This window comes from Erinaceus europaeus, chromosome 16 (genome assembly GCF_950295315.1).
Source record: "Erinaceus europaeus chromosome 16, mEriEur2.1, whole genome shotgun sequence".
Lineage (NCBI taxonomy): Eukaryota > Metazoa > Chordata > Mammalia > Eulipotyphla > Erinaceidae > Erinaceus > Erinaceus europaeus.
This window is the reverse complement of record NC_080177.1, coordinates 25941911-25968352: the sequence shown is the minus strand read 5'-3', so window position 1 is coordinate 25968352 and position 26442 is coordinate 25941911. Positions and strand designations below refer to the sequence as shown.

Below are 26442 nucleotides of genomic sequence, written 5' to 3'. Positions count from 1 at the left end.
TTTTTTACTATCTTTGTTTATTGGATAGAGATTATCAGAAGTCTCTTTCTAGGGGAGATAGAGAGGGAGAGAGACACCTGCAACACTGCTTCACCACTTGCAAAACTACGGATGGAGACTGGGGGCTAGAACCAGAGTCTTTACGAACAGTAACATGTGCACTCAACCAGGTGAGCCACCACACCAGCCTCCCACTTACATTTAAGAAGTACTTACTGAACATCTATCATATGCTGTAGTGTCAACCAGGGTACTCTTACCTAAACATCAGACTTATAAGATGTGAATAGATCATTTCTTGAGGCAGTTTACTTATGTATTGGAAAGGAAATTCAGCACTCAGCAACAATAACAATGAGGGCAACAAAAGGGAAAAAATTGCACCTAGGAGTAGTGAATTCCTAGTGCAGACACCGAGTCCCAGCAATAACCCTGAAGGGAAAAAAAAAAATACTTCTGGCACTCTTGAGATGTCTTGAGATGTCCGTTTTATCTCAGCACAGAGAGGAATGGTGGGAAGGCAGTAATGCACCGAGTTAAGTGCACACAGTACAGAGCGCAAGGACCCGCACAGGGATCTCTGTTCAAACCCTCGACTGCCCACCTGCAAGGGGTCCCTTCACAAACTGTGAAGCAGGTCTGCAGATGTCTGTCTTTCTCTCCTTCACTGGCACAGATCACTCCCACAGGCCTTCCCTGTTAGTAAATTATTGTGCCAGTCTTACTACTAAGGAAATAGCAACAAGCAAGGCAGGAGGATTCCCTGCTCTTCCAGAATTTATATTCTGGTTTTGGGGGATAATTAATTTAAAAAATCTTGGTATTTGAGTGATGAAAATAAAAAATAATTAAGTGATAAAGAGTAGTAGTAAAAGAGGGCCAGGAGGTGGCTGGCACACCTGGTTAGGTGCTCACATTACAGAGCCACAAGGATCCAGTTTCAGTCCCCTGGTACCCACCTGCAGGGGGAAACCTTCATGAGTGATGAAGCAGTGCTGCAGGAGTGTCTCTGTCTCTGTCCCTCTCTATCTCCTACTCCCCTCTCAATTTCTCACTGTCTCTATGCAATAAATAAATAAATAAAGGGGTAGTAAAAATATATGCCACATATTATCTATTAAAACTTGTTTCACATCAGTGATTTTAGTCTCTCCTCTGTATGACAAGGATGGAGACATGAAAACTCTCCTCAGACCCTTCCCAGCTATAATCTAGTTTAAAGTTTTGCCACTGGGATGCTCTCCATATTCACAGGTAGAAAGTAGGTAGCCAGTGTACAAACATCTGAACTTTCAGAAGCATCACTTGCCTCCAATTACCAAGGGGATGATAGTGACTTCCTATAGTCACTACTCTGGTAACACACATTTTCCTTCAGTTTCTCCAAGCCTTCCAACAAGATTATAGCCAATTCCTATACTATATTCTCCTTTCTCCCATTTTCAAATACCTAGAGTAGTTTTGGCTTTCCTGTCCATACCTGACTGATATTACCTATTTTATATAGAGTAATCAGGACTCACTAATGCAGTGAAATTAGAGTGGGAATCTGAAGGAATTGAGGATCTCTGCCATGTGAGAGGGATTATATTCTAAACAGAAGGAACAAAAAAGAGAAAATTCCCGAGGTAGAGTGCATGCTTGTGGTGTTTGAGAAACAACATGGAGACCAACATATGGAGGAAAAAGAGTGAAGTAAATTGTTATGCAAACCAGCTCTCATGCCTGAGGCTCCCAGGTCCCAGGTTCAATCCCCAGCACCATCATAAGCCAGAGTTGAGCAGTGCTCTGGCAAAAATAAATAAATAAATAAAAGAATTTTACCATAATGTAGCAATATATATATATATATATAATTTTATAGTGAGTTCAAACTAGAATATAAAAAATACAGAGGCAATATGAATTCCAAGATTTGAGCCAAAGCAGTTCTAAGGGTAGTTACCATTTATCCAGTTTAGAAAAATTAGGTCATAGAAATCAGAGTCTGTTTGGTACATACCTTGAGACTCTACTAAGAAGTTTTAAGAACCTATTTGTCTAGAGCTTAAATGATAAATTAGAGCTACAGATAGGCATTTGGAAGTTTTCAGTATATGCATAGTACTTAAAAACGTGAGACTAGCTGAAGTCACCTAGGAAATGAGTACATGTAAAAGACAGGAGATACAAATTTCATATTTAGGAGGAAACTGCATCTTCCTTCTCTTAATTTTTTTCAGTTTTCTTCTTTTTTCTTTTGATGGCATCTCTTCTTTCATAAACTATATTCTATTCTCTTTCAGCTTTCTCTCTCACTCTCTTACCCTTGTCCTTTTTTTATCCCTCTTTTTGCCTCTTTCCAAAACTCAGTCTGCCATTCACATAGAGAATTAATTGTATTTCTATCCACTGTGCCTTTTCTTACTTAGTTTCATCTTTTATGATTTTTTTTGGCCACTGCCAGTAGCAGATATCATCCACAATGCATGTGTTGTTATGAAACCAGACTTTGTAAAATCAGTGACCACACAAAGTAAGAAAAGGAATAAGAAGATAAGTTCTTACTATATTTAGTACTGGTACTGCTTTGCAATTAGAACACTATGAAGCTAGTATATGCATCTTTTATTTCATCAGTCAGAGAAAACTGAGACTCAAAATAACTAAGTAACTTCACTAACATCATAATTTGTGTTAGTGAAGGAACCTGACTTGACAATTAAATCTTTCAGTTATAACAACTTTTTTCTATTATACCGTGGTGTTTCTCACTAGAATGTCCTTACATTTCACTTAACCTTTTCAATAGCAATCTCTAAAATGTATACAGTTAAGTAGGCCTTAACAGCTAAAGTCAGTACAGCGTTTAAAGTTGCTTGGTAATGCTAATATAACTCACTGATTTTTTGGTGGACTCCTTGAGTGTATAGTTCATTCATACACTCCCGTTAAGTGCCAGTAGCAGCCCTACTTTCTCATTCTTGACAGAGCCTTACCATCTTATGGAAATAATGAAGCTATCTTCTGTTCCTCCAATTAAAAGGAAAAGCTTTTCTTTTTTGAGCTTCTTCTTTCAAAAAGTTGCCCAAATTCTCTCTCTCACTGTGTGTGTGTGTGTGTGTGTGTGTGTGTGTGTGTGTGTGTGTGTGTGTGTGTGTGTTGTGTGTGTGCGTGTGTGTGTGTGCGTGTGTGTGTACACAGGTACACACTTATCATTTTATGGGGAGAGGTTAACGGCTTACAGTTCAGTTATTGGCACATTGGTACAATTTCTCATCTTACCATGATAGGTGTCAACAATATACTCTCACCCCCAATTAGGTTCTTTTCTACCATCATGCACCAGAACCTCAAGCCCCCTCCATGCTCCTCCTTATTCTTCTTCCCCAGAGTCCTTTGCCTTAGTGCAATACCCAAACACAGTCCAAGTTTCACCTTGTATTTCTTCATTCTGCTCTTGTTTCTTAAGTTCCACCTATAGGTGAGGTCATCCTATATTCCTCTTTCTCTTTTGGTATCATTTCATTTAACATGATTCCTTCAAATCCCATCCAAGATAAGGTGAAGAAGGTGATAATCATCATTCTTAACAGTTGAGTCCATTGTGTATATATGCCACAACTTTCTTAGACATTCATTTTTTTTATTGGACACCTAGGTTGCTTTCAAGTTTGGGGCTATTGCAAATTGTGCTGCTATGAATATAGTTGTGTATAGATCTCTTTGGATGGGTATGTTTATTGTTCCTTAGGATGTATCCCCAGGAGAGGAATTGCCAGGTCATAGGGTATATCCATTTCTAGCATTCTGAAAGTTCTCCAGACTGCTCTCTACTTGGGCTGGACCGATTTACATTTCCTCCCACTGTGCAATCTCTTTACCCCTGCAATATCTCCAGCATTTGTTGTTACTGTTCATTCTGATGTATGACATTCTCAAAGGAGGGGGTGGTATCTCATTATTGTCTGTATTTGCATTTCTCTGATAATCAGTGATTTTGAGCATTTTTTCACATGTCTGTTGACTCCTTTGGATCTCGTCTTTGGTGAAGATTCTGGCCTTATCCTCTCCTTACTTTTGGACAAGTCCAATTTTTGTTGTTGTTGCTGTTGTTTGTTTAGCTGAGTTTGGTGAGCTCTTTATATATTATAGTTATTAAACTTTTGTCTTATTATGGCATGTAAATATCTCCCATTCTGTAAGGAGTCTGTCTGTTTAGGTAATTATTTCTTTTCTCCTGCAAAACCTTTTCAATATGATGTAGTCCTGTTGGTTTATTTTTGCTTTTGTTTTCCTTATTGGATTTGAGTCACTGAAGACACCTTTACAACTTAGATCAAATGAGTTTTTCCTCTAAATATTTGATAGATTCTGTTCTAATGTCCAAATCCCTTATCCATTTGTAATTTATTTTTGTGTGTAGTGTAGTGTTTCAGTTTCATTCACCTGTACATTTGAACCCAGTTTTTCCAACACCATTTTATTTTTTAAGACACTCTTCTTTCTTCCTTAAATATTTTGGGCCTCGTCAAAAAAATAAATGTTCATAGATATAGGGAGATTCCTCTGCTTCTTTCAACCTATTCTTTTACACCATCTTCAGAACTTTGGTTACTAAGTTATTTCTTATGTCTTCAATGTTGTTCATTGTTTTTTGTTTTTTGTTTTTTTTCTCCAGGGTTATTGCTGGGCTCGGTGCCTGCACCATGAATTCACCACTCCTGGAGGCCATTTTTTTCCCCTTTTGTTGCCCTTGTTGTAGCCTCTTTGTGGTTATTATTATTACCATTGTTGATATTGTTCGTTGTTGGATAGGACAGAGAGAAATGGAGAGAGAAAGGGAAGACAGAGAGGGGGAGAGAAAGATAGACACCTGCAGACCTGCTTCACCGCCTATGAAGCAACTCCCCTGCAGGTGGGGAGCCGGGGGCTCGAACCTGGATCCTTAAGCCGGTCCTTGTGCTTTGCGCCACGTGCACTTAACCCACTGCACCACCGCCCAACCCCCTCATTGTTTTTTCTTATGTGATTCATCATCTTGCCTTCTACATTCAACATAAAAAGATTACCAACATCATGAGAAAATCCTACTTAAATATCCTAGTGCTTCCTTGAGTCAATGCATTATTTCCTTCACTACTAGATTTGTTGAGAGGTCAATACCTACTGTCTTTCCTCACTTTCCACTTTCTCTTATAAATCCCAAGCTTATTAATATCTCATGAGTATAGTATAGTAGCATAGTATACTGAGTATACTACTTACTTCCTAATCTCCAAATTCCACTGATACTCATCCTTCATAGCCAGTCTCTATCATTTGATACTAGTGATACTCCTGAAATTGCCCCTTTCCTTCTGTTGTATGACTGTTTTCTCCTAAAGCCATACTACTACTAATTTTCTCCCTTCTGATGTTCCATATCTAACTTCCATGTCCTGTAGTATCCCCCATCCCAAGAGTCTATTCTCTGCTATGTGTTCCACACTCTAAATTCTCCCTTATAGATTATATGCAGATAATTTCTCATCCTCAATCCTGACTTCCTTTGTAAATTCTTCTTCATCTTCAATTTCCATCCTATAGTCCCACTTGTGTTTCCATCATTACCTAATTTTCCTTACCATCTTCCTTTTATCCCATAAAGAATGAAATATTTCCCAACTTGTCTGCTTTTTTTTTTTTTTTTTTGCATCCAGGGTTATTGCCAGGGCTCGGTGCCTACACCAGGAATCCACCACTCCTGGAGACCACTTTTTCCCCCTTTGTTGCCCTTGTTGTTTTATCATTGTTGTGGCTATTATTGTTGTTGTTGTTGCTGTCATTGGATAGGACAGAGAGAAATCAAAAGAAAGGGGGAGAGAAAGACACCTGCAGACCCGCTTCACCACCTGTGAAGCGACTTCCCTGCAGGTGGGGAGCCAGGGGTTCGAAGTGGGATCCTTACGCCGGTCCTTGTGCCACATGCACTTAACCCGTTGCACTACCACCCAACTCCCACTTATCTGCTTTTCTAATGGTATATGTTTCCTGAAACTGTTTTTTGTCAAGATCACCAGTGACACTTCTTTATTGTATTTTATTTTAATTGTGGTAAAATACACATAACAAAATTTGTCATCTTAACCAGTTGAAGTATGCAATTCAGTAGTATTAAGTATATCCACATTGTATATCCACATTTAGCCAATCTCCTAAACTGTTTTCCTCTATTAACAGCTCAATTAACAGCTCCCCACATTTCCCTCCCCCATACACAGTCCATAACAATCTCACAATCCTTTCTGTCTCTGTGCTTTATTATTCTATATAACTCATATAAATGGCATAATATCGAATTCGTCATTTTGCATCTGATTTATTTCACTTATCCAGATGTCCTCAAAGTTCCTGCATATCTTAGAAGTGTTAGAATTTCCTTCCTTTTTAGGCTGAATAATATTATATTGTATATATGCACCACATTTTGTTTATCCACTCAGCTGCCAGTGGATACTTGGTTTCCTTCACTCTTTTTTAACTTTTGTGAGAATGCTGCTATGAGCATGATTATATAAATATCTCTGTAAGATTATGCTTTCAATTCTTTTGAGTAAATCCTAATCTATTATTTTTACCATAATATATCTAATGCATCTATATTCTTCTAGAATAGTAAACCCAGGGCCAAAGGTGTAACTCAGCATTAGAACACTGAGCTTGTATGTCTATGACCCCAGGTTTGATCACCTTATGTCAGAACTAAGTAGTTCTATGGTTGGTCAGTCTCTGTCACCCTCTCTTATATAAGTAGATTTTTTTTTTTTAAATCAAATAGAGGAGCCAGGTGGTGGCACACCTGGTTGAGTGCACATGTTACAGTGTGCAAGGACCTGGGTTCAAGCCCCCAGTCCCTACTTCCAAGGGGAAAGCTTCACAAGTGGTGAAGCAGTGCTGCAAGTTTTTCTCTGTCTCTCTCCCTTTATATCTCCCCCTTCTCTAAATTTCTGCCTGTATTTATCCAACAAATAAATAAAGATAATTTAAATATATATAAATAAAAATCAAATAGAATAATAAATCCAGAGGGCTAGTAGAATATTTTGTTTTAAAAGATACAGTTGTCTGAAAATAAAACAACTTACCCATTTATAACAAAAAGAAAACTCAAATTCCTACAACAATTTGCAATAAAGAATTTATAGAACTTGTTTTCTTGTAAATAATTCCATGTAAGCTCTGGCAATAACTTTAATATATGTTATTCTTCTTGTAAATTTATTACTTGTAGTTATTATTACCAAGTAATAAAAGTCATTCCCTTCAGACTGTTCATATGTATTATTTAATAACCTCAAATTTATCTTCCTTGATATTCTGGCATAGTCAGCTAGTCTTTACTTTAAGAAAAATATCATTTTTTTAATAAAACACAGTCATTACCTTGCACAAACACTCCTCTAACTTTGCATATCCTTGTTTGTTATAGGATGTATTTAGCAGAAGCACCGTGGAATTCCACTAATGGCACTCAGGGAAGCTCCAGGATAGGTGGAGCTGTACTGTATTGTCTTCCTTTCTCTCTTCTCTGTCTCTGTCTAAAATCAGAAGGATGAGGGAAGGTCCAACAGAAGCAATGGAAATGTGGGAAATGTATAAGCATAAGACGCAGTGGGCATAAAAAGGTAAAATAGAGTCAGCAAGATAGCTCATTTGGACATGACTCAAGCCTGGCCACCATCACACTAAAGGAAGTTCTCTGTCTTTCTGTCTTGAAAAAAAATTGGACTAGAGTAGTGAAGCCCTAGTGGTGACAAAAGAAAATATAATTATTTAAAAAAAAAAAAAAACCTGAAAATTAACATCTTTTTTTTTTTTAAACCAGAGCACTCCTTAGCTCTGGCTTATGGTGGGGGAGGGGATTGAACCTGGGACTTTGGAGCCTCAGGCATGAGAGTCTATCTGCATAACCATTATGCTATCTATCCTGCCCTGAAAATTAACATCTAATTTCATGTAAAATAATAATGATTTAGCAGAACCACTATAAAAATTCATTATGTAGGATAAGAAAAATTATTTTCCCTTTCCTTTCTAATTTGTCATAGTTTAAATTTCTTTACCTATTGAACAAAAGATACATTGGCATAAGGATAGTATTGCATTTCCTTAATATGTTTTATACCATATGAATGCCTTCATACAAAAATGGAAACCCCAGGGCTGGCAGGATAGCCCACCTTGGAAACTTCCTGCTTTTCCAGATACACAATCTAGGTTCAAGCCCCCCAACCCCCACCACACAGAGAGAAATGTTGGTGCTGTGATGTCTTCCCCTCTTTCTATCTATCTTTCCCTTTCTGCCTGAATTTGAAAGGTCTGTTAGAGCGTTGAAGGCCTGGTAATAACCAAAAATGGGGAGAACATGGGGTTGGGAGGGACACACAGAGAAATGAAGAAACAGTTACGCATATGCATTTTTATATTGCATATGCATTTTTATATTAAGTTTGATGAAAAGTAGAAAGAGGCCCCACCTACAGGTGGGGACGCTTCATAAGTGGTGAAGTAGGTCTGCAGCTGTTGCTCTTTCTCTCTCCCTCTCTGCCTCCCCTACCCCTCTCAATTTCCCTCTGTCCTATGTAATAAAATAAATGGGGGGGGGAGGAAAAAAGTGGCTGCCGGGAGCAGCAAATTCGTAGTGTTGGCAACAAGCTCCAGGAAGAATCCTGGTAGCGGAAAAAAGAAAAAAAAAAATACATTTTTTTAAAAAAAAGTAGAAGTGAAAAATATGATGGGGCACGATCTGAGTAAGTGTAGTTAACTGAAAGAAACTTGATGAAACATATTCATTAAGATTCTTCTCTGTGTCCCTACCCTCGCAGTAATGATGCCTCTTTCCCTCTGGGTGAAGAGAGGGCACCTCTCACACAATAGTCTTATGACTTACTTCAGGAAAAGATCAGAAGGGGCTGGGTGGTGGCGCACCTGGTTGAGTCACAATGTTCAATGCTCAATGTTAAAATGCTCAAGGACCCAGGTTCGAGCCCCTGGTCCCCACCTGCAGAGAGAAAGCTTTGCAAGTGGTGAGGCAGGGCTGCAGGTGTCTCTCTGTCTCTTTCCCTCTGTCCCCCTTCCTCTTGACTTTTGGCTGTCTCTATCCAATAGAAGTAAATATCCAAGAAAGCTAATAAAAAAAATTAAAAAAAAAAAAAAAAGGAAAAGGGAAGAAAACCCTTTCTGCACATGTCATTTCTTCAGTTCCTTGAATCTGAACTATCCAATATGCCAGATGTCATCATTGGTGGGTAGCTTGTCCTAAACCTGTCATTTTTCACAGATATTTTTCATATTATCATTCCAAAATTTAAATAAATTTAGTGTTAGCTTGCAATTTTCTAGCAAAACCAGTAGAGGAAATTTTTAGTTGCTGTTATCTCTAGGGTTTCACTGCTCTGGACTGAATTTTTCATTAGGGAGGCAAAGAGAGAGGAAAAGAAACCATAGCACTAAAACTTCCTTCAACACAGTGGAAGCTAGGCTCTAACATGAGTCACACACATGGCAAGGCAGCCCACTATCCAAATGAGCTATTTTGTAGTCCAATAAAATAGATTTTATATAGACCACTTTATTGGAGAAATGTTTATTTACAAGACTATTGTTACATATTTACATTTCACATCTGTCTATGATCGGTGCCATCACACCACACCCAGGAAAGGAAAGCAAGAAGATTAAAATGTGGACTTTTTAACCAGAAAATAGATTCAATTTTCAAAGGTAGATTATTGCTCTCTTTATTTATTTATTTATGTATTTATTTATTTATTGGATAGAGACAGTCAGAAATTGAGAGGAAAGGGGCGATAAAGAGAGGGAGAGAAACAGAGACACCTGCAACACTGCTTCACCACTCACAAAGCTTTCCCCCTGCAGGTTGGGACTGGGTGCCTAAACTCAGGTCCTTGGGCATTGTAACATGTGTGCTTAACCAGGTGCACCACCACCCAGCCCCACACAGTACAGTTGTTAAGCTAGATTTATAAAATCAGTCCAACTATCCAAGAGTTACTATAATATAAATAGCAGATGAACTTTTTAAAATACCTTTCATAAACGTCTGTGTTTAAAAACAAAATTCTTACAATTAACTCAGCTGGTAGAGCATACACCTTACCAGCACAGGGTTCTAGGTTCAAGTCCCTGGCCACCACATGAGAACACCAGGCAAAGAGGCTTCATGAGTACTGGAGCAGTTGTGTAGAGTATCTCTTCTCTGTCTCTCACAAAAAAAAAAAAAAAGAAGAAAGAAAAGAAAAATAGAAGTCTACCCAGGAGTAGTGGAACAATAATGCAGGTACAAAGAAACTGATGGGGTGAGGAGATTCTTAAAGTCGTCTTTATGTTTAAAAGCTTCTGGGGCCATGGAGATAGCATAATGCTTTGCAAAAGACTTTCATGGCCGAGGCTCTGAGGTCTCAGGTTCAATCCCAAGCACCACCATAGCCAGAGTTCAGCACTACTGTTCTCTTTCTTATGTCTTATTGTCTTATTTACCTAATTTTAATAAGAGAGGTAAATTTCTCTCTTTAATATTTATATCTCATATTTATATATTTGTTTATCTATTTATTTATTTTAATGAGTAAGGGAGAGAGAGAGAAAGTGGAGTGGGATCCAGTAGTTGTTTTTCACATACTTACTTACTTCACTAAAATAATAGGTCAGTGGTCTGGGAGGTGGCGCAATGGATAAAATGTTGGACGCTCAAGCATGAGGTCCTAAGTTCAATCCCCAGCAGCACATGTACCAGAATGATGTCTGGTTCTTTCTCTCTCCTTCTATCCCTCTTATTAATAAATAAATAAAATAGTAAAAAAAAAAGGAATAATAGGTCAATAATAATATCTTAGAATCTAGAGATGAATAGAAGTATAAAATACCATAAAATAAAATTCAACTTTAAAGGGAATATATAAATCTATCCTAGTATATTCAGCCTTATAGTCTTCCATTCAATTCTGTGGATTTTTTTTATGCTTAAAATGTACTGTAAAACCCACACCCTCATTTAACTAGCTATTATTTCATTATGTCAATTTTGCAGACAAATAACTGGTTCACCAATAATCTCTAATTGCTCTGTTATTTCGGGAACAGTTTGCAGCAAAGTAATAGAGGGAAACATGAATAGAAAAGAAATGTCTTAATAACAGGAATTTTAGTTGGTGGTCAGTACCCTTTTGTGGGGGTTAAAAAGTTATATACCACATAGTTCTCTTTCTGAAACAACTTTTCTGTTAAATAGAGTTAAAGAACTACAAGTCTTGGCCTTTATAGAAGTATAATGACTCAATAACCATGTTAATTAAGATCAGAAAATTAATCTCCATTAGCCCTGCAATAGCAATTTTCCAAGCTCTGCCAGTGACTGAGGATGAGCGTGGGTTGCACTGTCACATGGCATCTGATTAAGTTAAATTAATGCAATATTTGAAAAAAAGACTCCCAGGTGACATTGAATAAAACAATCATTTATTCTACAGCCTATCTTAAAGGGATAGTTGATGCAAAGCCACTACTTTTTCAACATAAATCCAAAGGAAGGTCTGGCCACATGGTGTCATTAATTAGTCAGAAGGAAGACTGAAAGGTCTACAAGTTACTGTTTAGGGTAATTGAACTGAGATATGAAGCTGTGGATATTGGCCTTATTAACAGCCTAAGCATATGAAATACAGAATTCCCTAAATAATATTTCAAATTTTTCACTTCATTTCTTCTGAAATCAGAATATATCTGATGAGTAAATTAAAGTTGTATGTTGTGTATACTTAAGAAGTCCAGAACTCTTAAATCTCAATCTGTGTTCATACTGTAAACTAATTACATTTGTACTAGCTTCTACCAGTAAGAATGTGTTAATAATGAAGGGGAAATAGATATTCTTTCAGTATCATATATGATAAGTAAAGAGAATCACATTGTATGTGTATCTATAATAACTAAATACTCATTATCTGAATACTAACAGCTACCTTTCAAGGTGATTATTACTATATGCTATAAATGAAAAAATTAAACCACAGTGTGTTTGCTCAACTTGAATTTGAAGCTTATCTCAATCCCAGTTCTTCTTACTGTATACCACACTACCTCATTCAAACAGAATAGCTTATCAGTCTCTTCACAGATGTGTAGTAGTAGATAACAGATCTCGAGTGATTCAATTCATAGTCACAGAATTGTGAGTGTGTAGTTACATATCATTTATTTTTATTTGTTTAAAAAAAGGGAAAGACAGCTGTCTCCCATTCTGTTAATTTCTGTATGGTTTATTCCACTTCAAAAAAAGGATCAAAAGACTTGAAAAAGAGATAATTTCTCTTAAGATATGAGAAAATCATTTCACAGTCTCTGTTTTAAATAGTGTCAGTGAAAAATATTAGAAGGAAAACAGAAAATTATTTTACTTAGTTTGCCCTGATGAACATCCCTTGGGAAGGCTCTAAAGTATCCCTTGGGAAGGCTCTGTACTCTAAGTATTACTGTCAAAGTGTAGTGTGATAATTTAACATATGTGTTATTTAGCTTGCTGTTAAAATTTCTGCATTTTTTTAATTCTGGAGGAATATTTATCTCATCCTCCTATGATATCAATATTTACTCAAAGATCCTGAGCATACAGGTGCTAAATATACTAAATTTTGTTTACTAGATTTTTTTTTCCATTAACAATAGGCAACATTGTCCTAAGAGAATAATTTGTGGTGGTGTTTTTGGCTTTATAGCTGCTAAATCCTGAAGATGACCTCTTACCAGGAAAGATTCGAGACAGCAATCGTTCAACCCTCTTAGCAACAATTCAGGAACATGGTTACCCCACAATCAACTTGGGAATTGTGGGAGACAAGTAAGTATTGGGTTTTACTTTGAAGTTTTTATACAAATATTAATTCTGGAAGCTAGGTGTCACTAGTACTACAGCGAAACTTAATACCATACTTTTCATACATGTCATTCTTCAGAAGCCAAAGAATCAATACAGATGTCTATTCTAGTGATAAACATTTTCCATGAGTTCCTACGACAATAGAAGGAATATTTTTCTTTCTTATAGATATATTAACTCTACAGGGATTTTTTTCTAGTGTTGACTTTTCCCTAGTGGAACTAATGGTTAAAGTATTATTCCTATTCATACTTTGACTTGTTTCAAGAAAAGGAAAACATGAGTGAGAAGACTAAAAAAGACTGCCAAACTTACTTTGAACTGATTTTTTTTTCTTTTTGATATTTTAAGTACTAATGTTTTGTAGCACTTTAATAATGATTCTTTTATCTTTATAAAACCTGAGCGTCTCCAGGCCTCACACACATATATATTGAAAGGAAAACATTATATATATCCATACTTCTCTAAGAACATCTGACCCCATGTACTAAATAACTCAGTAAACTTTCTAAATTCCCCAATTATTTCTAAAGTTTTCCAGTTGTATCTCACATGTGATAAAAAGTAAGCCTGATCTGATAAAGGAATTTTTAATGTGATATATACACAATGGAAAACTATTGTATATTCTTTATAGAAAAAAATGAAATTTTAACACTTGTAATGACATGAATAGAACTAGAGGTTATTATGTTAAATAGAGTAAGACCAATAGAAAGAGACAAGCACTATGATTTTACTTATATGTAGAATGTAGAAAAAGCAGACAGATGGCTGGGATAACTATATTTATAATATCTAAGTGAACAAAAAAATCTCTTTCTGAGCATCTCAGTATTAATCAGCACTGTTGTTCAGCCATTTTCCACTAGGCTCTATTTCCAATTCACAGGAGGTGTGTATGTGTTTCATAGTACTCAAATATTATTATAGTAGAGACAAAACTAGGTAACAAGTCTAATGATAGATACTATGAAGTGTCTGTCACACATAATCACCTGTTTCTCTTTTATCACCACTTTGTTACTCAGTAAAGTTCAGTATGCCTAGATCCAGGATGAAATTTGGACTAAGCATGGTCTGTTGCAGTAAGACTAAGGATATAAAGTTGGGGGAGAGGGGAAGTGCTGAGAGGCTATTTGGGAACTCAGTACACAATGGTGCTGGAGAACTTTAGTTGGTGGTGATCTTGGTATGCAGACACCTTTCACACAATATTGAGAAATTATATTCATGTGAAATGATTCTCTTATAAATAAATCACTATTTCTCTTACTAAAAAACAACAATAAAAATAAGTGCTTTTGAAGAGTTCTGCCCTACCATTTCTCTAGGTATGCTCTGGTACCTATGTGCCCCAGCTTACGCTCAGACTAACTCAACACAGTCCCAGCCTTGGACATGGGATCTTGACAGTAACCTAAAAGGTAGTGTCTTGATGTAACCTCAGTTTTAAAAGTCCTCTTCTTTCCTCTAAATTTTTCACTTTTACGTATTTGACTGAAGACTGTGAGATATATTTTCACACATCTTTGTTTTGAAATCTTCACCATTATGGGCCAGGTAGTCACGTGCCTTGATGAGTACACACCTTACCATGCTCAAGGACTCTGGTTTAAATGCCCCAGCCCCCGCCCTCAGGGGGGTGAATTTTATGAGTAGTGAAGCAGTACTGCATGTGTCTTTCTCCCTATCTTTCCTTTCCCTCTCAAAAGTCTTCCCCATTTGTATTCTTCTGTTCGGTAGACATTTAATTCTAGAGAACTCCATAGCTAAGTAACCAACCAACTTCAGACCTATATTGGTGAAGCCACTGTCACAGTGTTTACCTGTTACTACCCTGACCCTGGCTCCACAGCCTAGAATAAACCCATTAAAATAAACAAAAGAAGGGAGGTGATTGTTCGAATATGAACCAGACAGTAACCAGTCCTCTCATGAATACCTCATGTATGTAAAAATTACTCTGACACAGGAACACATTTAAAAGATGCAGATTAATTTTTGAGAAGAGAAAAAATCCGAAAGTTCTGAAAATCAGAGAGCAGACGTAGAAACTCTACAGAACAAATTAACTAAACTGTTTGGGAATTGTTTCCACCCACCACAGGTTCTTATCCAATATCCAAGTATATCAATAAGGGCTAAGAAATATTATAAAATAAAAGGGTTTGTTTTTTGTTTGTTTTGTTTTGTATACTTATCACTATCGGGGCGGGAGATTACTCATTGTTAGAGCACAGGATTTGCATGCCTGAGGCCTCACTTTCAGTCCCCATTACCACTATATACCAGAGCTGAGAAGTGCTATGGGCTCTTTCTTTATTTTTTATTTTTTTATTATTATTTCTTTTCCCTTTTGTTGCCCTTGTTGTTTTATTGTTGTTGTAATTATTATTGTTGTTGATGTCATTGTTGTTGGATAGGACAGAGAGAAATGGAGAGAAGAGGGGAAGACAGAGGGGGGAGAGAAAGGCACCTGCAGACCTGCTTCACCACCTGTGAAGCAACTCCCCTGCAGGTGGGGAGCCAGGGGCTCCAACTGGGATCCTTAGGCTGGTCCTTGCTCTTTGTGACACATTCGCTTAACCTGCTGCGCTACCACCCAAGTCCCTATGGGCTTTTTCTTGCACTGTCTCTTGAAAATACATAAATTCTTTTCATAGCTACCTAGCTAGATAGATATACACAGACAAACACACACACATATTATTGGATAAAGACAGAGAGAAATTGAGAGGGGGGAGATAGGGAGAGAGAGACAGACAGAGAGAGAGAGACCTGCAGCACAGCTTCACTACTCATGACAGACCAGGGGCTTGAGCCTGTGGCCTCACACATTGTAATGTGTGCACTTAACCGAATAAATCCTCTTTTTAAATATGACAACAGGTTAAGCACATGTGACGCGAAGGGCAAGGATCCCAGTTCGAGCTCTGCGTCCCCACCTGCAGGAGAATTGCTTCATAGGCAGTGAAGCAGGTCTGCAGGTGTCTCTCTCTCTTCCTCTCTATCTTCCCCTCCCCTCTCCATTTCTCTCTATCCTATCCAACAACGACAACATCAATAACAACAACAATAACTATAACAACAATAAAACAATGATCACAAAAGGAAAGTAAAAATAAATATGTTTTTAAAATATGAGAGAGAGAGAGAGAGTATGTGTGTGTGTGTGTGTGTGTGTGTGTCTCCTAGGAGTGGCACAGTGGCAAAGGCACATGAGGTCCCTAGTTTGATCCCTGACATTCCATGTTGCAGAATAATGCTTAGGTTATATCACTAATAAATCTTTTGAAAAATGACATTTTTATTCTAAGATGTTCTGGACTGTAATACTATCTATTCCTGCCTCCTGTTCAACACTTATATATGCCCCCCCAAAATTACTTAATAAATGTCACTATAAAAGTTGAAGCACCATCAAAAGGCTCATGTGTTGGTATTCTAACATTGTTGATGATTTGTGGTAGACATTTCCTAAGAGTTTATATATATAATACTTATAAATTACAAATGCACCTAAAAGCAACATATAAAGAACAACATAACTATAAACAAGATATAGGCAATTCTGAGAATGTACAAGTCTCAATATACTCAATACTAGGTATATCCTTTTCTCAGATCAAAATACCTTATATAAGACTGAGAACACTTTTAAAAATACAACAGATGCAAATCTAAACTTTGTCAGTCTTAGAGTGCAATATTGAAGAAAGTCAAAATAAATGTTTTATAGAATGCAGAGGTGGGATGTGGGAGGAAGGAATTTATAAGTGTTCTAATGGAAATCTGTACAGGGAGTTTAGCAAAAATTTGTGTGTGTGTGTGTGTGTGTGTACTTTCAATATAAAGCCTATTGATATTTTGTAGAGATTGCCTCTTTCATCATTCTTCTCTGTCTGTGTAGCCATTTGCTAATGAAAGCCAGTGTTATACCAAAGTTTCTCTGTGAAACTCCCCAGGGAAGCAAGCAAGGATCATGGGAGAAACTACTTCATATTTAAAGCAGAATAAGAAATAACTCAAGAATACCAGTTACCACAGAACCTTCACTCATACTAGCAGATTAAAGCTGAGAAAAAGGGTCAGGGTGATAGCTCATCTTGTAGAGCCTCACGTTTGAGCCTCTATCACAGAGTACCAAAGCACCAGGGGAAGCTTTAAAAGTGGTGGGGCAATACTGTGATGTCTCTATATCTGAAATAAAATTAATTTTTAAAAAGTCAGGTCAGTTTAGGAGCCTTGGAATTGCACATGCATAAACCTTCTGATGATGCAAAATAAAAATTGAGGAAAAGAGATTTGAGTCTAATTTTTAAATTCTGGATCATTCTACTTCTTAGCACTTATACTTGCCATAATTAAAAAAATCATTGTGAAAGTTGAAATTAAAACCTTTACCTAATTTGGATTGCATGATACTAGACAGAGTATTAAAAAAATAATAAAAGAACTTTAGTGTTATTAGCTACAAAATGTATCTTAATTTGATCTTTGCTTATGGAATATTTTATTTTTAAAAGAGTACAGTTAAAATTATAAGAGGGTAGAGGTAGATAACATAATGGTTATGCAGACTCTCATGCCTGAGACTCTAAAGTCCCAGGTTCAATCCCCCACACCACCATAAGCCAGAGCTGATCAATGCTCTGGTAAAATAATAATAATAATAATAAAAATAATAATGGGGCCAGGCAGTTGTACACTGGGTTAAGTGCACATAGTGTGAAGCATGGGGACCAGTGCAAGGATCCCCATTCAAGCCTCCAGCTCCCCACCTGCAGGGAGTCACTTCACAAGCAATGAAGCAGGTCTGCAAATGTCTGTCTTTCTCTCCCCTTCTCTGTCTTCCTTTCCTCTCTCAATTTCTCTCTGTTCTATCCAACAACAATGGAAAAAAAATGTCCACCAGGAACAGTGGACTCATAGTGCAGGCACTGAGCCCCAACAATAACCCTGGAGGCAAAAAATATGTAATAATAATAAGTATAGGCAAGGTACTTCACATATCTAGCATAACTTTTTAAAGTACATCATTTGTAAATATGATACATTGAAAATATATTATCTAAGAAGTGTTTATTTCACATTGTGAATTTAACAATGTAGGCCTCTAATGTTTATCTTTAAAAAAACAAATTTTGAAACCTAGGATGTTAAGTGAACTTGTCTAGCATTAGACAAATTAGATCTTTATTTTTTTAGATAATTTTTTTATTTATAAAAAGGAAACATTGACAAAACCATAGGATAAGAGGGGTACAACTCCACACAATTCCCACCACCAGAACTCTGTATCCCATCCCCTCCCCTGATAGCTTTCCTATTCTTTATCCCTCTGGGAGTATGGGCCCAAGGTCATTGTGGGGTGCAGAAGGTGGAAGGTCTGGCTTCTTTAATTGCCTCCCTGTTGAACATGGGCGTTGATAGGTCGATCCATACTCCCAGCCTATTTCTTTCCTTAGTGGGGCGGGGCTCTGGGGAAGAGGGGCTCCAGGGCATTGGTGGGGTTGTCTGCTTGTCTGCTCAGGGAAGTCCGGTTGGCATCGTGGTAGCATCTGGAACCTGGTGGCTGAAAAAGAGTTAACATATAAAGCCAAACAAGTTGTTGACTAATCATGAACCTAAAGGCTGGAATAGTACAGATGAAGAGTTGGGGTGTCTCTGTTTTGTAGATAGTTAGTAGGCCTATTTTAGTTATATTCCAAAGGGCCCATGACTATACTAGTTTTTTTGGTTTTGTTTTGTTTTTCCCTGAGCCTGAAATCTAATATGCAGGTGGATCCACGTTATTGTCTGGGGAGATGATGTCATGGCTGGAAAAAGGACCAGAAAGCTGGATCAGGGAAGAGAGTAGCTCCCAAATATGGGAAAGGTGTATAAATATTGTTGATTGTAAACCCCATCGATTTGATATGATCTGGGGCCTGTATTCAGCTTAGGAGCCTATGTGACCTCTGCATCCCTATAGATCTAAGCTCACATTTTGTGGTCATGAGTAGGAACATTCCAAGCTGCCCCAGTTTCAGGACCCATCTTCCTCAGGTGGAAAATAGAGTATGTTGTCTAGCCTCCCTTCGGAGGAGACAAATTAGTTCTATAGGTATAAATGGAAGCTAAATGTCTTAAAATTAATAATATACAATTCTCTGCTACCTTTGAAAGATAAGTAAAATATATTGAAAAAGGTTCATCAGTATGAGCTGGAGTTGCTGTTTTATCAATTGGGGGGGGGGGGAGTTAATGGCTTATACCATAGCTGTTGACACGTGAGCACAATTTTTCATCTCCCCAGGATAGATGTCTGAAAAGCACTCTTAACACCCAAGCTAGATCCGTTTTCTATCATTATGCACCAGTACCCGAGTGTTCTTTTCCTTTAGAGAGAGCTTTATAAGGATGGAATTTAAACTAAAACATGAAGAATGACTATGATTTATCTAGTTAAAAAAAAAAAATGAATGTGGGGGGGTGGGTGGTAGTGCAGCTGGCTAAGCCCACGTGGTGCAAAGCGCAAGGACCAGGGTCCGGCTTAAGGATCCCGGTTCGAGCCCCCAGCTCCCCACCTGCAGGGGAGTCGCTTCACAGGCAGTGAAGCAGGTCTGCAGGTGTCTGTCTTTCTCTCCCCCTCTCTGTCTTCCCCTCCTCTCTCCATTTCTCTTTGTTCTATCCAACAACTAATGACAACTAATGGCTACAACAACAAGGGCAAGGGGGGGTGGGGGGGCGGGGGGAATGGCCTCCAGGAGCAGTGGATTCATGGTGCAGGCACTGAGCCCCAGCAATAACCCTGAGGCAAAAAAAAGGGACTGTGTTAATCAAATACAAGACATGCAATGAATTGAACAGAAAGGAGTAACAAAAATAGAGACATAGAAATGAATAACTACTTAGGTCAGGCAAAACTAATTAGAACAGGAGGTTGAGGTTTTGGTACTGCAAAGATGAATAAGAGCTATTAGAACAAAGTTTTAATTATTTTCCACTCTCTTTTCTCTTAATTTAGCCATATCCATTCGTCTTCTGTAGTCTCCTCTCTCCAAACACATCAGTTTCTGCCTAGGAAGAGAAAGGAATCTACTGAATACTTTTTTTTTTTTTTTTTTTTTTTTGCCTCCAGTGTTATTGCTGTGACTCGGGACAGCACTAAGAATCCACTGCTCCTGGAGGCTATTTTTCCCATTTTGTTGCTGTTGTTGTTGTTATCGAAAGAGAAAGATAAACACCTACAGACCTGCTCCACCCCTTATATAGTGACTCTCCTGCAGGTGGGGAGCCAGGGACTAGAACCGGATCCTTCAGTGGATCCTTGGGCTTAGCGCCATGTATAACCCACTGTGCTACCGCCCACCCCGCTGAGTACCTATTTGCATAGAATTATACTACATTCTTTCTCTAGTTATTTAAGCTTTATGAAACAACAGAAGCAAATAAGTATCTTGCAATGACATTTTGTAGATAACCACACCAAAGCTAAAAAAATAATAAAATAAATTGTCCAGTCATACCAGCAGTAGAAGGCAGTGCATATAGAATCCAACCAGTCCTATCTCTAAGTCCTTTCTCCTTTTGCTCTTACATGCTGTCTTTTTAAATGGGGCCTACAACCAATTAATACAATTCATTCCATAATTCATTAATAGTTGCATTTATACACTAAGTAGATTATATCCATTTTATGGATAAAATCCTTATATAAATAGCTCTAAAAGCTATTTTTAAAGCTAGATGTGGAATTTTTATTTAATTGTTGAATTACATATGAACTGTATATGTAAATAAACTGTAAAGAGTTGAATTATAAAATCCTAGATCTTTGGATGATATAGAAGTAGAAATAAATGGTAGGAGGGTTTGTTACAGTAGTTCATGTTTACTTTCTGGATCCCTAAATAAAGTTTCTTACTGAGTTTAAAAAAGTCAATTCTGCCTTTCATAGGAAGAAAAGTTCCTTTACTTTTATAACCTCTTCCTTTATTTTTCTTCCCCCAAAAAAGGCTATGCTGCTTTTACAACATTTCTTACCTTTGGGCAATGTGTTAGATTGTGTTCATATTATATTCTAAAAGAGAGAAGGGTAAGGGAATGATAGAGGGAAAGAGATGAGTGCTTACAATGTGAATATATGATAAATTGTCAGACATCCATTGATTCAGTTCACAAGTGAAATGACTCATATTCACAAACGGACACTCTTGTTCTTACCCTCCCCACTCCTCTGGCACCTGCACTCCTCTGTCATTACTTTAAGAGAAGCAAACTGGGGGGGAGGGGATTTTTTTCAAGCAATAAAAGGTAAGAAAAGCATTGAACACTGAGATTAATTTCTTTGCTCCCTGATCTTCAATATGGATCCTGCAAAGTAGGACATCAGCCACATTTACTAAGTAGGTTTTTTTTGTTTGGTTGGTTGGTTTTGGTTTTGGTTTTGGTTTTGATTTTGGTTCTGGTTTTTACCACAATACTGCTTAACTCTAGCTTTGGGGGTCAAACCTGGTATCTCTTGCTTGGAAGTCCAATGTATTGCTGTTGTGTTGACTTCCCAGCCCTGCTACACTTTATTTCTTTTATTTCACTATTTTATTTTATAGGATAGAGAGAAATTGAGAGGCGTATGGGAAATAGAGAGGGAGAGAGAAAGAGACACCTGCAGATCTGCTTCACCTCTTGCTCTCAGAGCTTCCCTCCTACAGGTAGGGATGGAAAAGGACATGAACCCACGTCCTTAGCATGGTAATATGTGTGCTCAACTACATATGACAATGCCTGCCCCCCCTGCCATACTTTCTTTTTTAATTTTATTTTTATTTATTTATTTTTTAAATATTTATTTATTCCCTTTTGTTGCCCTTGTTGTTTTATTGTTGTAGTTATTATTGTTGTTGTTGTTGTTGGATAGGACAGAGAGAAATGGAGAGAGGAGGGGAAGACAGAGAGGAGGAGAGAAAGATAGACACCTGCAGACCTGCTTCACCGCCTGTGAAGAGACTCCCCTGCAGGTGGGGAGCCGGGTTCGAACCGGGATCCTTATGCCGGTCCTTGTAATTTGCACCACCTGCGCTTAGCCCGCTGTACTACAGCCCGACTCCCCCCTGCCATACTTTCTAATAATCTAATATTTAAAGACCCCAAATTTAAAAGTATTCATCTTAATATAGAATAATTTGCATATTAACATAAATTAGTTCTAATTAGGAATCTTACTTCTGGATCAATCTGTTGAACTAAATGAACAACAGAATCACTTAGAATTTGGAGTTCTTTGAAGCACAAAGCAAACCTGATCAGGATCACATCACCTCCACATAGCAAGATTCTGGGGGCCTGGTAAGAAATACATTTCATAGTACAAAAGTGCTATGCAGAAAAGAAATTTGGAACAAAACCATCAACAAATGCTTTATATTTCAACATTCTTTTTTAAATTTTTTATTATCTTTATTTATTTTATAGAGACAATCAGAAATTGAAAGGGAAAGAGGTGAGTGTAGCACTGCTTCACAACTTGCAAAGCTTTCCCCTGCAGATATATATTCAACATTCTTTAGCCTATCTTATATCCATAATTCAGGCTAGCACTGTAGTAATTCAGCAAAATATTCACATTATGAACTAAATTAGAATGTGTTTATACTACTCTGGGATCTTGCCCACCCATCTGTAATATAGTTTATAGAGATGTGTTCCAGGCTCCAAAAAAATTTTTTTTACATATATACTCTGGGAACATAAACTGTGAAATAGGAACTATCTATATAGAAGTGACTTTCCTAAAGCAATCAACTTTGAATGGTAGTTATTATTGTTATTATTGTTATTAGAGGTTAATGGTTTTGCAGCACAGTTGTTGGCACATGGGTACAATTTCTCATCTCTTTTAATGATGTTTAAGAAGGAAGAATTAGTACTAAGACTTTAAGAGATTTTAAACTCAGGATAACATGATCATCTTCTAGTTCTATCCCAGTGTTATCATGTATTTCTTAGACAATAGTTTTCAATGTGCATTTTGTTGTAACTTCGTAACCTTATAAAACAGCAAATAATTATTCATTGCAGAAAGTTCAGAAAATATATTTAAAACCATAGAAAAGAAAGTAATGTAAAGTTCTATTATTCACTATTACTCTTTTTCCATTTTTTAATTCTATGCATATATGTAGTTTATGTATACAAAAACATGTAAGGAAAAAAGAAACCATACTCATTGTACCAAAACAACTGTCCATATCATTATATAGTCCTCTGCTATATCATTGTAATATGTGTGTGTGTGTGTAATCAATCCTCTGGTGTAATATGTGAACTGTTTATGCAATTCCTTGTTATCGGACATTAGATTAAATCTAATATTTTTTTTTTACTTTTTATATTTATTTAATTAGTTTCCCTTTTGTTGCCCTTGTTTTTTATTGTTGTTGTAGTTATTATTGTTGTTGTTATTGATGTCATTGTTGTTGGATAGGGCAGAGAGAAATAGAGAGAGGAGGGGAAGACAGAGAGGGAGAGAGAAAGACCCCTGCAGACCTGCTTCACCACCTGTGAAGCGACTCCCCTACAGATGGGGAGCCGGGGGCTCAAACCAGGATCCTTACGCCAGTCCTTGTGCTTCGCCACCTGTGCTACCATCCAACTCCCAATTAAACCTAATCTTTCTTGATTATAAGTACATGATGAACATTTTTATAACTAAGCATTGGTATTATACCCATGGTTACCTGAGAATAATTCTATTTTCATTTTATTAGTGATTTAATAATGGTTTACAAGAATGTAAGATTACAATGCACTTGTTCTACACTTCATCCACCACCAAAGTTCTGTGCCCTCATCCACCCAACAATAGTTCTCACAAACTCTTAGAAAGAGTTTGGATACCTTTTTTTTTTTTTTTTTTTGTCTACAAGTTCATGTGTTTAAGTTCTCTCTATTCCATATATTTGCAAAACAAGGAAGTAATTTTAAATTATTTAACTCATTTTGTGATCATTTGTTGGGCATGTTCCATATGGAGTGCTATGTTGAAATCAAGGATAAAGTAAAAACTGTTGTCCTCTATTGCTAGTTGGCATATAACACAAGGTGTTCAAAATTTTATCCTCAGCAGTTATGAAAAATCCTATACATGATATCTATTTAAAAAGATAGATGCAATCATTGAGTGTGGTCTCCATATAAAACTAGTCAAATTTAAAGATCCCAAATTCATAAAAATTAGAAATGAATAGGGTAACTACTTTCAACCTCCATTCTATTTCTGTCTTAAATATGGGAGAATAGATGTCCTACTTTTATTCTGTGTCCAGTTCAGTAGCCTGGTAGCCTCTTTTTGCATTCCTAAACTTCATGACCTAAAGTTTTGCTACTTTGTCAGAAAAGTCTAAGGCAAATGAGTCCATTTGGGTAGATAAAGAAGTATAATACTGATTAGATGTGCCAACCAAGACAATTGTAGCCAGACTTACTTTTGGTTTTGCTTTTTTTTTTTCCCCTTCACAGTATCATTTATCAGTTGATAAAATTTCCTGGAGAAATTACTACCATGTGTATCCTAAATAAGAGGTGCAGGGGGAAAGGATTTTCTCATAGAAAGCCAGAACTGTTTTCTTTCCCACCAGACTGTAAGATCCATTAACTAGTAATAGGTATCTCTTGGTAACCCTGTGCCAGTGCACTTTACTATCAGTCCGTCTCCTATAATTGATAGCCCTTCCATATTTTTCTGTATCTGCCTCTCTTTCCATTAAACTGAATAATTAATTGCCAACTGTGCAACTGTCTAGGTCTTATAGGGCTCCTTTGGTGGAATTCCAAAAACCTAGTCATGGGAACAGAACCAAAAAGTATGGCACTGACAACAGAACTACATTAGTAACTAAGACCCGGCCCCAAATTCATAATATAAAGCTTTGAAGCTGGGATGATTCATTTTTTATTTCTATTTAACTTTTTTTAAAAAATTAGTATGTTTTCTTTTTTTTTTTTTTATCTGATAGAGAAGACAGCCAGAAATTGAGAGGGAAGAGGGTGATAGGGAAAGACAGAGAGACACCTGCAGCACTCCTTTACCACTCGCAAAGCTTTCCCCATGAAGGTCAAACCCAGGTCCTTGTGCATTGCAATATGTGTGCTCAACCAGGTGTGCCACAACACGGCCCCTCTATTTAACTTTTTTTTTTAATATATAAACAGAAATTGAGGTGAAAGGGGAAGATAGGGAGAAAGAAAGAGAGGCACCTGCAACACTGCTTGCCCCTTGTGAAGTTTCCCACCCTGCTTGAACCCAGGTCCTTGCATACTATATAACATGTGCATACAACTGGGTGTGCCCCGCCCCTCATTTTGTATATCTAAAGAGGTATATCTTAGGGGTAGGAGGTGTAATTCCAAATGATATGGAAAAGCTCCTAGTTTAAAAAGTAGGGTGGCAGTTGAGCATCAGTTGAGTCTCACCCATTCCTAATAGTGATTTTGACTGTTCAGCTGCTTATGTTTCTACATACGCTTTTAAATAGCTTGGTGGTGTAACTTCCAAACTGCTTACTGAGCCCTTTTATTCTTACAAGACCTGAAATACTGGGAAATTCCCATAATTAAGAAGTGTTTCCCCTTCTGGAAAACTGCCATCACAGAATCCTGCCCTATTCATCACACTGGACTTGCTTGACTCCGTTATAGATTGATTTGGAGTTGAATTGCCTGCTCATGCTGCTACCAATTTATGAAGCTGCCTCTTCACATTAATGCATGTAGCAAAGGAGGAAGAAGCACTGAGACAGTGAATTGGATTATTACAAAACTGGCACATCTAGTTAGAATTATCATGATAGACTTAACAGAACAGTAATTATGTGAGCAAGGCCCAATGGCTTACAATCTTCCAATTTGTGAACCAAACATATCCTTACTTCTTCGTGTCTATTTTACATTCTGAAAGTGAAAACTTCTAGTTACAGGGAGAACTGTGGAATAAATACTCTTCTACACAAGATAAAAAGTTTTTAATTTAATATAATAGATATATTTTTCTTATCATTTATAAGTAGATATTTTAACTTAATAAAAAATATGCTTTCTACATTAAGAGACATATAATAACAAAAGATTCTTCCCACTTTCAGTGTCAGACTTTTGTAGTATCTGTTACATTAGCTTTATCTTGTTTTAGAACATTTTTTTTAATTTTATTAATTGGATAGAGACAGAAAATTCAAGAGGGGAAAAGGAGATAGAAGGGGAAAGAGAAAGAGAAACACCTGCAGCCCTGCTCCACTGCTTATGAAATTTCCCCCAGCAGACAAGTGAGCTAGCTTTCTTAATACTTAAAGTTGCTATTACAATTAATATTACCATTTCTTTTATGAATTACCTGTTGTAACTACTGTACTATTAGAAATTGTTTTCTCATCATAACACCCATAAAAAGTAGAATTTTCCAGGAAGCCTTGGGGGACTTGTAATTGAGAACATTAGTCCATCCTCTGAAGAAATTAGTAAGTCCTGTATTTTTTTTTAAT

General features: G+C 37.1%; 1 protein-coding gene across 11 annotated transcripts in view; it reads left to right on the top strand.

Annotated features, from left to right (window-relative positions):
• GPHN (gephyrin) overlaps positions 1 to 26442 on the top strand; it is a 411021-nt gene that overhangs the window by 332257 nt on the left and 52322 nt on the right. For all 11 annotated transcript variants that reach the window (XM_007525822.2, XM_060174807.1, XM_060174805.1 and 8 more), the window contains one exon: positions 12756 to 12877. In XM_007525822.2, the coding sequence (XP_007525884.1) occupies positions 12756 to 12877 (122 nt within the window). The remainder of the gene's footprint in view (positions 1 to 12755; positions 12878 to 26442) is intronic.